This window comes from Peromyscus californicus, unplaced genomic scaffold (assembly GCF_007827085.1).
Source record: "Peromyscus californicus insignis strain IS unplaced genomic scaffold, ASM782708v3 Scaffold_5__1_contigs__length_169319896, whole genome shotgun sequence".
In the NCBI taxonomy this organism is placed as follows: Eukaryota; Metazoa; Chordata; class Mammalia; order Rodentia; family Cricetidae; genus Peromyscus; species Peromyscus californicus.
Window position 1 is genome coordinate 53,424,551 of NW_026294573.1, and position 12,491 is coordinate 53,437,041.

The window sequence follows — 12,491 nt, forward strand, 5'->3', positions numbered from 1 at the left end:
CAGCCATCTTCTGCAACCAGGCAAGGCTTCCAGTGGAGGAACTGAGACACCAACCCAGCCACAAAACCTTCAACCTGCAATCTGTCTTGCCTACAAGATGTGCTAGGTAAAAGTGGCACAGAACTTCTCGGAGTGGCTAACCAATGACTGGTCCAACTTGAGACCCATGCCACAAGAGGGAGGCTCTCCTGCCTGGAGAGCCAGGAACCACAGGCTGAATAGCCTAGAGACCTATGACAGAACCAAACATGACTGGCAACAACTACAACAAAAAGTCAATGAAATATCCCTAATGATATTCTGCTATACTCAAAGACTAGACCTAATTGTCATCAGAGAGGCTTCCTCCAGCAACTGCTATGAACAGATGCAGAAACCCACAATCAAACATTGGGTGGAGATCCAGGGAACCCCAAAGAAGAGGGGGAGGAAGGAGCCAGAGTGGTCAAGAACATCATAAGAACATGGCCCACAGAATTAACCAACCAGGGCTCATAGGGGCTCAGGGAGACTGAACTGACAATCAGGGAGCCTGCATGGGACTGACCTAGGCCCTCTGCATATATGTTACAGTTGTGTAACTTGGTCCTCTTGTGGTACTCCTAACAGTGGGGGTGGGTCCTTTCTCTGCTTTTGGGACCTTCTTCTTCCTACTGGATTGCCCTGTCCAGTCTTGATATGAGGGTATGTGCCTAGTCTTATTGTATCTTGTTATGCTATGTTTGGTTGATATCCATGGGAGGCTTGCTCTTTTCTGAAGGGAAACAGAGGAGTAGGGGAGAAGGAGGGGAAGACCGGGGTGGGGGGGTGGGGGGAGGAAGGAGGGAAAACTGTGCTTGGGATATAATATATGAGAGAAGAACAAATATTGAAAGAAAGTTAACTGTGAAGTAAACAGGAGTATTGGAAATATTTAAGACATTCATGTCTGGAACAATACCTACAATCTTAGATACAATGTTTTTTAAAATAAAATTGAAGAGAAGATGGCAGCTACCATTCACAGTGTTCACTGGTACCAGAAACTGCCAGTTAGTCATAAACCTACCTTCTCTTCACATCTCTAAGAAGTAGATACCATTACTGGTTCCACACAACAGTGAAGAAACTGGAAGCGGGCATGGTGGTCTATGCCTGCACCCCAACATGTTGGGAGCAGCAGCAGGAGGGAATTCAAGGCGGTCTCGGCTATGCAGCATGTTTGAGCCAGCCGGGGTACATGAGACCCTGTCTCAATATTTAAAAGTTAAAAGAGGAGGAGGAGAAGGAATAAACTAATAGGCATGTAAAGGACATGTAAAGGATCTGGTGGGATACAACCAGGGAGGGGTGGCAATGGATTGGAAAACACCAAAGCCTGACTCCAGAGCCTGCATTCTGCACATGCTAAGCAAGGTCCCACTTTGTTCATCCTATTTATCATACAAACTGTGCTGCATCAATATTACAGATTATAAGGAAAATGCTTACCTGTTAGTTTGCGTTGTGACCTTTGCTTTATCAGTCTATTAGTTCCCTTTTGTCCCAACAAACGAAAATTAAATAAACAAAGTAGCACTCGGTGTTACAAGAAAGTAAGACTTATGCCAAGGCATGGAGGCTCACATATAAATCCAGTATTTGTGAGGCGGAGGTAGAGGATCACAACTTCAAAACCAGCCTGATCTCCAGTGAGTTCCAGCCCAGCTAGGGTCACATAGTGGGATCTTACCTCAAAAACGAAAACAAAACCAAAAAACCTTACAACAATAGCAAAACAGACTTTGTTTTCACTCTGAAGACACAGGCCACAATCGGCAAGATGTTGGCTGGGGAGATGGCTCAATGGGAAAAGTGCACACCCCACCTGCAGAATGACCCGAGTTCAAATCCCACACACCAATAAAAGCTGATGTGTGGCACAAACTTGTGACTTCAAGGTGAGGGTCCCGGTCCTTCCAGGCTAGCTAAAAGTCTGAGCCTCCAAGATTAATGAGACCATAACTCAGAAGACAGTGACATTGCCATCAACTTTGGGCTCCACGTGCCCACGGACAGGTAAGCACACCTGCCTGCACATGCATGTGCACACGTACAATTTGTTTCTTTGGTTTTTGAGACAGGGTTTCTCTGTGTAGCCCTGGCTGTCCTGGAACTCACTCTGTAGACCAGGCTGGCCTCAAACTCATAAAAATCCACCTGCCTCTGCCTGAGTGCTGGGATTAAACCCAATTTTTACATTTTTAAAATTCATAAAATGTAACAAGCTTAAAAGATAAAAGAGACATTGATTTTTTTTTCAAGACAAGAGACAACTAAGGACAGAAAGATGGGGCTCCACAGGTACAGGTGCCTGCTTCCCAGCCTGACAACGTGACGATTTCCCGGACCCACATGGTGGAAGTAAAGAACCAACTCCCACTAGTTGCTCTCTCCTTTCTATGCACACTGTGGCATGCTTGTCCCCACTCACACACACAAAACAAAAATAGATTTTTTGTTTTGTTTTCCAAGAAAAGGTTTCTCTGTGTAGCCCTGGCTGTCCTGGAACTCACATAGATCCACCTATCCCTGCCCACTGAGTGCTGGGACTACAGGTGTGTATATCAACACCCCGACCCAACACTGAATTTTTAAGTGACATTTGTTTTTCTTCTTTTTAAACTTATATGAAAAAAATGACTGCAATGATTTTATAAACTCAATAATCTAGTCATAAACTACTATAACTCATAAATATGAGATTTTTAAAAAATAAATAACCACATCTTCTTAAGATAGTCAACAGTAAGCTTCTACTAAAACCTCTGCAACTCATAGGTACAGTGGCACACACCCACAATCCTACCACTCAGGAGGCTGAACCAGGGGAATTGTGAGTTCAAGGACATCCTGGGCTACATTGCAGGTTCCCCTCTCCCCCTACACACAGATTAACTTATTATGACATCAAAGAACACAAGACATCTTAACACCAAGTAAGTTAAAAATAATATTTAATTTGGCCCCTATATTAAACAATAATCTTCAATAAGGAAACAAACCAGACATTAAAAAGACAAAAACAAATCAAATTCCTCCAATAAACATCTTGTAATATTGCCTTTGGAGATAAGATCACCTTTATTGACCTAGAATAATGGGAAGGACTTCCAACGACTACCAACTATTCTTATAGTGAATAACAGAATTTAGAATAAATATGTTTCCAAGCTTATGACTCACCGTTTCAGGCAGAGACGTATCAGCTGAGCTGGTGGAAGTGTGGCCTTGTGTGTGGCCCACTTCCCTGGCCACGACCAGACGCAGAGACCCAGTGGCTTGTTGTAGTAATGCAATTGCCTGCTGATGGGAAATATTCTGATCCAATGGGGTGTCATTAATGGCCAAAATCTGGTCATTTTCCTTCAATCTTTGATCTCTAGTCATACAAGAAAAGAAGAATTTGTTTTATGTACTGTGACAACCTGAACACACTCACACAGCTGGCTCTAGTGTCCCTCTATAAATCAGGGCTCCACTAGCACCCATGCTCCTCTTACACCATCCTATGTCATATTAACACTGTCGTTTTACTCAAGACACTGAAACTTGAAAAATTAAGTCACTTGAGCAAGACTGGACAGCTGAAGAGAAAAAGCAACATCCAGCCTTAAACTACAAGACTTCTTTGACTAATCTTCTTTGAGCCTCTCTTTGGAACAAACTGGCCTTGAACTCACAGAGATCCGCCTGCCTCTGCTTCCCGAGTGCTGGGATTAAAGGCGTGCACCACCACCACCACCACCACCAGGCCTAGGGGAAACATTCTGGATGACAAGATATCAACAGGGTATTTAGAAAGGTTTTTACCATGGTTCCAATGTCCGTGCCTCTAAACTCCTGTGGAAATTTTATTTTGTATTGTAAAGTATCAAAACATGGGACTTCAGGCTGTAAGGACTATCCACTCATGGATAAGATTGGTGTCTTCATGAAAGGCACGTTAGTTCCTTGTTACCCTGCTTCATTTTGCCTACCACCACGTGATGAAACAGCAAGAAGCCCAAGCCAGTTGTAAACACCTTGACATGGTCTTCCCAGCTTTCAGAGCTGTAAGCCAATAAATCTCTGTTCATGACAAGTTCTGAAACCTCAGGCATTCAGTTATAGCAAAATGAACTAAGACTGAGCCTCCCAGTCATCTTTGAAAGGAGCGGAGACGTAAATGCTGAATGCAGGAACACATGTCTGTGTGCACTGACAGCTCACTGACTACACAGCAGAAAGTCAAGCTGCACGGAAGACTCACTCTCACATTACAGATGGGAGCATCATGTATCAGACCATCCAACACACACAGTCAGGAAGGACAACCGAGATATTATTCCAGCACTTCCCACGATGTTCCACAACTTTCTAGATAGATGCTGTTGTAAAAAAGCAAGTTGTTGCCAGAAAATGAAAGGAGGAAGAAGTTGGGAGTGACTGTCAACATATACAACAGGATGGGAGCTCTTTATCTAGTTGATGAAATTTCTAGAATTTTTACTATTTCTAGAATAATTGGAATGATTGCAAAACACTAAGTATATTAAACATCACTTCAAAATTGTATGCTTCAAAATGTAAGGTTTATACTATTTGGATTATAACCCAGTAGATCTATTATTTTAAATTTTGAGTTAAAGAGACTAGAAGTAATCATCTATAAACAGGAAATAAATGTGAAAAAAAATTATGGACAGAATTTTGTAATCATATCCTGCCACACTGCTATTATTCTACCAGGAACATCTGAATAGTGAACTTAGGGAATGAGTCATAAATCAAAGACTAGAAATCAAAGAGACAAAGACTTTGTGTGGAACCCCTCGTATAACAGCAGGCACATGTGGAGATGGTGGGATTAAGGAACCTCTAGAGAGCTAACCAGCACTAGCTGCTATCATTACTGTTTTTATTGCTAGTTTCTTACTCTTCATAGGAACATATTCAGAGCTGTCAAGAAAACATGAGCCAAGTTCAGAATGAACTTCCTCACCTGTCTGCTACGCTCCCTGGATGGACTTCCTTCACAAAGATATCAATTAATCCCAGACTTTGGCTTCTCAGGGCCACCACACTGAATCCAAGGCCACCAGTTGAAGGGCGTTCTATATCTATATATTCAACATGCCGGCCCTAATGAAGGGGGAAGTCAGAAAAGGAAAAAAACAAAAAACCATAATGTGCATTTAAACATCACCTTCCACAGAACTGAAACTGTGCAGCATACAGTGGCTTCTCCTAGGTTATCACTGTCAGTCTAAACATGCTCAGGGTTTTGGTAATATAATAATATAATAATATAATAATATGCTGGCTCTGGAAACCTTTTAACTTGACTGTTTCCAGCATAGCACAGAGTACAGCACTGAGAAGCATTTTACAATTCATCCACATTATGAGATCGATTCTGGACTGGACAAAAATTGAAAACAAACACCCTTTCCCACAGTAAACTCTCAATTACTTTGTACATAAATGTCATTAAATTCTCTTGATGCAAAACACATTTTTAAAAAGGAAAGAAAAATCAGATATGCCAGAAGCATGCTTGTGTTCAACCTAGTCACAACCAGCTGCATTTATATCATTGTTTTAAATTCTTTAGCAATGAATTAATACTCCATTCACTTGATCATTTCAAACGTTACAGAGTACCAGGACTGCAGAGTATTTTACCATTTTAGTTACCAACTGCCTGTACGATGTGAGAGCTTCATAAACATAATCAAATCACAAGTGTATCACACAGTGCAGCTGGAGCTTAAAGTCATTAAAGAACTAGAATATTTTTCCACCAGCATGACTTGAAACAAATTCTTTTACATTCTCAAGCGCAAATCTATTTATTTATTTACTTACTGACTGACTTATTTTCCTCTCTTTTGGTTTTTTGAAACAGAGTTCTCTATAGAGTCCCAGTTGTTCTGGAACTCACTATGTAGACCAGGCTGGCCTTGAACTCATAGAGATCTTCCTGCCTCTTCCTCCCAAGTGCTGGAATAAAAGGGTCTGTACCTCCAAACCCAGCTTCTTATTTTTAATATTGACTTTATTTTGAATGATGGGTATGGGTACAAGTCTGTGCATTGGTATGTGCATATGAACTGCCTACTGAGACCAGAAGAGGGCTTGGGTCTCTGTAGCTGGAGTTATAGGCATTTGTGAGCCACTCAATGTGAGTGCTAGAAACCAAACTCAAACCTTCAACAAGAAATTCTAAATTTTCTTAAAAAATTTAAAAACTTCAGTTGTCTATCATTTACTTCTTGGTAGGTATTAGGGGCTACAGTTAAATTATCCATTCTAATGTTTTCCTAGATTTTCCACATTATATTAATTGTAATTCACAAATTCTGTTTTGATAAAAAATTAAAACAAATTTTCTTATAGTGTTTTGTTTTGTTTTCTTTTGTTTTGCTTTTTTGGGGGGTGGGCATTGAGACAGGGTTTCTCTGTGTAGCTTTGGTGCCTTTCCTGGAACTCACTCTGTAGCCCAGGCTGGCCTCGAACTCACAAAGATCTGTCTGCCTGTGCCTCCCAAGAGCTGGGATTAAAGGTGTGCACCACCACCGCCTGGCTTGCTTTCCTTTTCTTTTCAGACAGGGCATCACTATGCAGCTCAAGCTGGCCTCAAACTGGAGATCCCCTGCATCAGTCTGCGGAATGCTGGGCTACAGGCTTTTGCCAGCATGCCCTACTCTTCTGTAATTTAATGACAAGTTCCAACACACTGGTTAGGAATAGTGCCAATTCCTCCTACCAATATAAAAATATAAGCAAACAAAATACATAGTAACACATTTTAAAACAAAAAGAATAAGTCTCCTTTTTAAAGTGAAACAGAAGAAAAACTAATGAGCTAAACACTCAGTGACACGACATAACCTTACCTGAGCCATCTGCTGAATGACTGAGTTAAAGTCTTCATTTCCTGACTTTGGGGTCCAAGGAAATAATCCAGATGCAGTTAAATTACTACAAGGTCTGTGGGCGCTCCCATTTGTAATGGAACCATCCGTGAACACTAACAAACCCTTTCGAGAAAATTCAAAGTTGGCTGAACAATCCGAGGGAATATGGCTAAGCTATTGGAGAAAAAGAAAAGAAAATCATCAGCAAAAATCTATAGAAAAGAAACAATCTCTATCTATTGCATTATATATGTAATTTATATACATATTAAAGAAGTAAAGGGGCAGCATGGTGGCACATGACTTTAAATCCAGTATTCAGATGCACAAGCAGGAGGATCTCTGTGAGTACAAGGTCAACCTGCTCTATATTTAGCAAGTTACTGGCCAACCAGGACTTCAGAGTAAAACTCTTTCTTAGGGGGGAAGGCAGGGAGGGAGGGAGAGAGGCAGACAGGGAGAGGGGAGAAAGGAAAAGTAAAAGGTAGGGGTGTGTGTGTGTGTGTGTGTTTAGAATAATGCAACATTAATAACAAATGTCATGGAGGATGGAGAGGTGGCTCAGTGGTTAATAGCACTTGCTACTCTTCCAAAAGATCTGGGTTCAATTCCTAGCACACACATGGTGGCTCACAACCATCTCTAACTCTAGTCTAGGGCATCTAACACTCTCTTCTAGCCTCTACAGGTACCAGGCAAACACAAGGTGCACAGATCTATAATAATTAAGCAAAACATCCACATACATTTAAAAAATAATAAATGTGAAGATGGTGTCCTCTATGTATAACAAAGAGCTGCACCCATGGAATCCTTACCTTACAATATGGTCACCTAAACAAGATCTACATAATGACAACGCCACCTGACGTCCCTACATGGATAGGGAGAATCTCAGAAGGCCCCACCCTAGATGAGTTAGAGCCAATTAATGGCTGCTAAAAGAGAGAGCGAGTCAGTCTTCTTCAGGGACAGCCCCCTGATAGATTAAAAATCCAAAATAGTCATCCCTCAACACATATACATATGAGCAACACTAAATGGGCCCAGCAGACTGTATTCACGTGTGTGTGTGTGTGTGTGTGTGTGTGTGTGTGTGTGTGTGTGTGTATGAATAATTAAAGGCGAATAGTAATTAAAGGAGAAGAGGTCATGAAGTTTAATGAGAGCAGGAGGACACGGGAGAGGTTGGAAGGGTGAGAGTATAAGGTAGAAATGTTATAAATTGAGTACTTATATAAGAAGTTCTCAAAAAATAATAAGGGCCTGGCACAGTGGCACAAGTCTTTTAATCCCAGCACTTTGCAAGTATAAGCAAGTGGATCTCTGTGAGTTCCAGGACAGTCAGGGCTATACAATAAAGACCCTGTCTCAAATAAATAAACAATGAATAATAAAATTAATGTTTTAAAAAAGAATAAATGTCAGATTCAAACAAGATCAAGCTAAGATGATCAGTCAACATTCCAACAGACATCACTAATTGGATTCAGTGAGTTTAAAAAAAAAAAAAAAAAAAGATGCCGGGCGGTGGTGGCGCACGCCTTTAATCCCAGCACTCGGGAGGCAGAGCCAGGCGGATCTCTGTGAGTTCGAGGCCAGCCTGGGCTACCAAGTGAGTTCCAGGAAAGGCGCAAAGCTACACAGAGAAACCCTGTCTCGAAAAACCAAAAAAAAAAAAAAAAAAAAAAAAAAGAGGTGGATGAAGTGGGGAAAGGGATATACTGGAGGCACCTGGGGAAAAGGGGGTAGAAGCTGGGGAAAATATGTTCACAATATACTGCTTACTTGTGTGAAGTCAACAAAGAATAAAGACAGACAATCTACTATTAAATAAATGGCAAGGGCCAGGAGAGGACTCTGAGTACGAGCACTTGCTATGCAATCCTGATGACCTGAGGTCAGATTCCTGAAACCCAGGCACACATGGAAGGTCAGCAACAGTACCTCAGACTGTTCTCAGGCCTCTGCATGCACCCTCCCACACAAGCATGTACGTTCATCATATACACAGGAAAATCAATCAACCAACATATGAGTTCATTAAAAAGAGAGAGTAGGCAAGATGCTCAGAGGATAAAGGCACTTGATGCCAGGCCTGATGATGACCTGAGTTGGATCTTTGGACCCTCATTGCATAAGGAGGGAGCCAACTTCCACAAGTTGTCCTTTGAGTGCCACACATGCTCATATACATACTACACACATACATACACACACTCACACAACATAAAATGTAATGACAATGTAAATAAACAGATAATAAATGTCAAGAATGGAGGGCAGTGGTAGAGTTCCAGCATACAGAAAGCCCTGGGCTCAATCTCAACACCATGTAACAAAGAAATAAAGGTAGAAGCTATTGTGTAATTGTGAAGAAAATGTTGAGATCTTTAAACCCAACATAAACTTCATCAGCACTTATAGCATCCACCAATGCTGCCCACAGCTTGCTAAACTAAGAGTTACAATCCTCCCACACCCCTCTGCTGATCTGAAGCCTTCGAGGTGAGGCTGAAGAATAACGTACTTGTCCCTTCAGCTGCTTGATGGACTGCTGGAGAGTAAGGATCTGGTTGAAGAGAGGACTCTTCAGCGTCTCATAAAACGCAGACAGCTTCTCATTCTGCGTCGTGTCACCCTTCTCCTGCAATTTCACTCTCAGGCGATCAAGGACCTGCAAGACCTGCATTTTCTCTTGGTTGGAGAAAGGTGATCAGACCTCAAGTTAGACACCATCTCATAATCTACTTTTGAATCAAGTAATTTAACAATAAAAATACATAGCTTCTATACCTGCAGCAGGATTTTCAGGCATTTTAGATTATCCTTTTCAATCACTTTCAAAAAGCCTAAAGGAAAAAATTAACATTAATTATAGAAGTTTGTCTGCAGTCCTACAGGGGAAACTAAAGCAAACTTCAAGAACACTCTTTGTCCAGACTGTATTGGTGAAATTCAAATTAAAACCACATAAAAGCATCATCAACGCATCAGATGGGGAAATTTTAAAAAGACCAGAGTAAGTGTTGGCGAGACTACAAAGCAGCTAGAACTATCATGTATGGTTAGTCAGGAAATAAAATAGCACATCACTTTGGAAAATTATTTAGTAATTTATTTTTATGAATATTTTGTAATTTAAATCATAAGTAGTTTCTTATAAAGTTAACAATGCACTAATTATATAATCTACATCTTCTTCTCATAAATATTTACCCAAAAGAAATGAAAATATGACCTGTATGTGAAACTATATAGTATGATTTGTAAAAGGCCCCAACTAGGAATACCGAGATGCCCAATCATAAGCAAGTGGATAAAAAAATAAATGTTACATAAATATAACATTCAGGGGGAAAGTTGCTGACACATACAATAAGGATGAATCCCGAAAATAGTGTGCTGGAGGGTGGCGTTGGGGGTAGGGATGTGGTTCAGGTGGTAGAGTCCTTGACTATTATGCAGGAAGCCCCAGGTTCCATCCCAGCACCACATAAAACAGATTACAAGTGGTGCATAACTGTTATCCCAACATTTGGAAGGAGGACCCGGAGTTCAAGGCCAGATTAGGCTACAAGAGATGACATGTCAACAACAAAACCAGTAAGGCTGTCATCAGCACTGGTAAAGGTCCAAGCAGTCTATGCAAATGTTCCTCGGTGGGAAAATTCCCCAAAGACCTGTGAACAGAGCATCTCAGAAACACTCCTCATGTGCTCAGCATCACCAACTGCACAACCCTCACAACGATTGAACAGGAAGCTATAAGAACAGGATAGCCAGGACAGTACCATCCTTTTCTAGATGAGCACAGAGCCCAAAACCAATCTGAAGGCCATTAATCAATCCATATTGATAAAGCAAAGAACGCAAGCTCAAAACTGTAAGATGCCATTGTTATAGCTGAATGGCAACTTGTCAAGGACTAGTGCATTAAAAGAACAGCAAGAGCCTGTACCCAGAAATCTCTGAAAACCAGGCGGGAAGACTTCACAATCTTTTAGGACAATTTAATGCCTACAAATATAGAGGTGTATATTTAATTTACATTCTCTTTTCCCAGAATTTCAATTTCTGGGTCTCGGTCTCTCTCTCTCTCTCTCTCTCTCTCTCTCTCTCTCTCTCTCTCTCTCTCTCTCTCTCTCTCTCTCTCTCTCTAAGGGCACAATGATGTACATACATGAGTAGTTTTTACATTCTTTTTACACAGAAAAACTCCTGCAAAAGTCAATTATCACCAGTCACTGAAAAGATAGATTAACCCTGAGTATGCTTAAGAGTGCAGGAAAAAATGTCACAGTAAGTGGCTCTCTCCTTCCCAAACTGTAGGCCTCTTCGCAAACACCTTTATTTTAAAATGTCAGGTATACAGTCTGAAAATCCATGGATTCCTGGGGCATGGCTGGCTGGGAAACAGGAAACAGAGACATTTTGGGTTTGCATAAGTAAAGAAAGGCTTATGGAAATAAAGGCTTCTAAGACAAAAAAGGTTTCCTTGAGTTCCAGGCCAGCAAGACTTAATCTGAAAGAAATACATAAAAATAAAATAACTATGTAAAAACAAATTTAAAAAAGAAGGGCTTCTTTCAGAAAAGTATTTCTGTATATGGTTCTCAAATTTTTCCAGATTTTTTAATGATTTATTTTTATTTTTTATGTGCATTGGTGTTTTGTCTGCATGTCTATCTCTAGGAGGATATCAGATCCCCTAGAACTGGAGTTACAAACAGTTGTGAGCTGCCATGTGGGTGCTGGGAATTGAATCCAGGTCCTCTGGAAAAGCAGCCAGTGCTCTTAATGTCTGAGACATCTCTCTAGCCCCAGTTTTTGTGTGTGTGGTTTTTTGGTTTTTTAAGTATGCCACTTTAAAAAAGAAGTGTCTCCAAGCGATTGAAAGCAAATATTTAAAAAGCAATTACTGGATTAGACACAATCATCGCCACCAGTCTAATCCTCCCTGCCCCCCACCCAAGAGTCGTGGATCAGAGCCTTACACACACTAGGAAAGCACTGTGCAGTCAACCCACATGCCCAGCCCCGTCGTACTTCCTTAAAAGCCATAATTATGTGCCGACAGGTCATGTTTGGTTACCATGTGATTAAACTATCTAATTCTACAGAGCAGGCTGTGTGATTCTGACCACAATGAACTAGTAAGAGGATAAATCTTCTCTAAGTTTGAGAGATTTGTGATTCTACATGACGTTCCTAACAGGCGGCAAGTATTCTTTGAACTTCATTATTCTCTCCTGTTCAAAAAAAGAACATATTACTGGCATCAAAATCATCTACTTGCCAACAAACCACTTACTATTCAAAATAAACATGTTCTGAGCCTGAATTTTACTTCAGTGGACAAACAAAAGAATTTCAGTAAGATGCTGCAAAATGCACTCAGAGGTGATTTCCTATGATTTTATCAAACAGAGGACTTGAAGCATGCTGGCAGTGTGCTGTCAAGTGCAGGAAGTGACATTCTTGAGAGTTTTACCTGCTGTCTGGGGATCCTTCAGAATGGACAGCTATCTGTGTCTAACTTCTGCTGTACAGTTGGAACTGAGTTAGATC

The 12,491-nt window shown here is 40.9% G+C and overlaps 1 protein-coding gene across 8 annotated transcripts in view; it reads right to left on the reverse strand.

Annotated features, from left to right (window-relative positions):
- The window catches only part of Patj (PATJ crumbs cell polarity complex component), a 328,062-nt gene that overhangs the window by 299,145 nt on the left and 16,426 nt on the right, over positions 1 to 12,491 (reverse strand). For all 8 annotated transcript variants that reach the window (XM_052718902.1, XM_052718903.1, XM_052718901.1 and 5 more), the window contains exons 2-6: positions 9,717 to 9,772; positions 9,451 to 9,617; positions 6,900 to 7,094; positions 5,003 to 5,142; positions 3,205 to 3,400 (exon numbers count right to left, since the gene is read on the reverse strand). In XM_052718902.1, coding sequence (XP_052574862.1) covers positions 3,205 to 3,400; positions 5,003 to 5,142; positions 6,900 to 7,094; positions 9,451 to 9,617; positions 9,717 to 9,738 — 720 coding nt within the window. In that variant the 5' untranslated portion in view covers positions 9,739 to 9,772. The remainder of the gene's footprint in view (positions 1 to 3,204; positions 3,401 to 5,002; positions 5,143 to 6,899; positions 7,095 to 9,450; positions 9,618 to 9,716; positions 9,773 to 12,491) is intronic.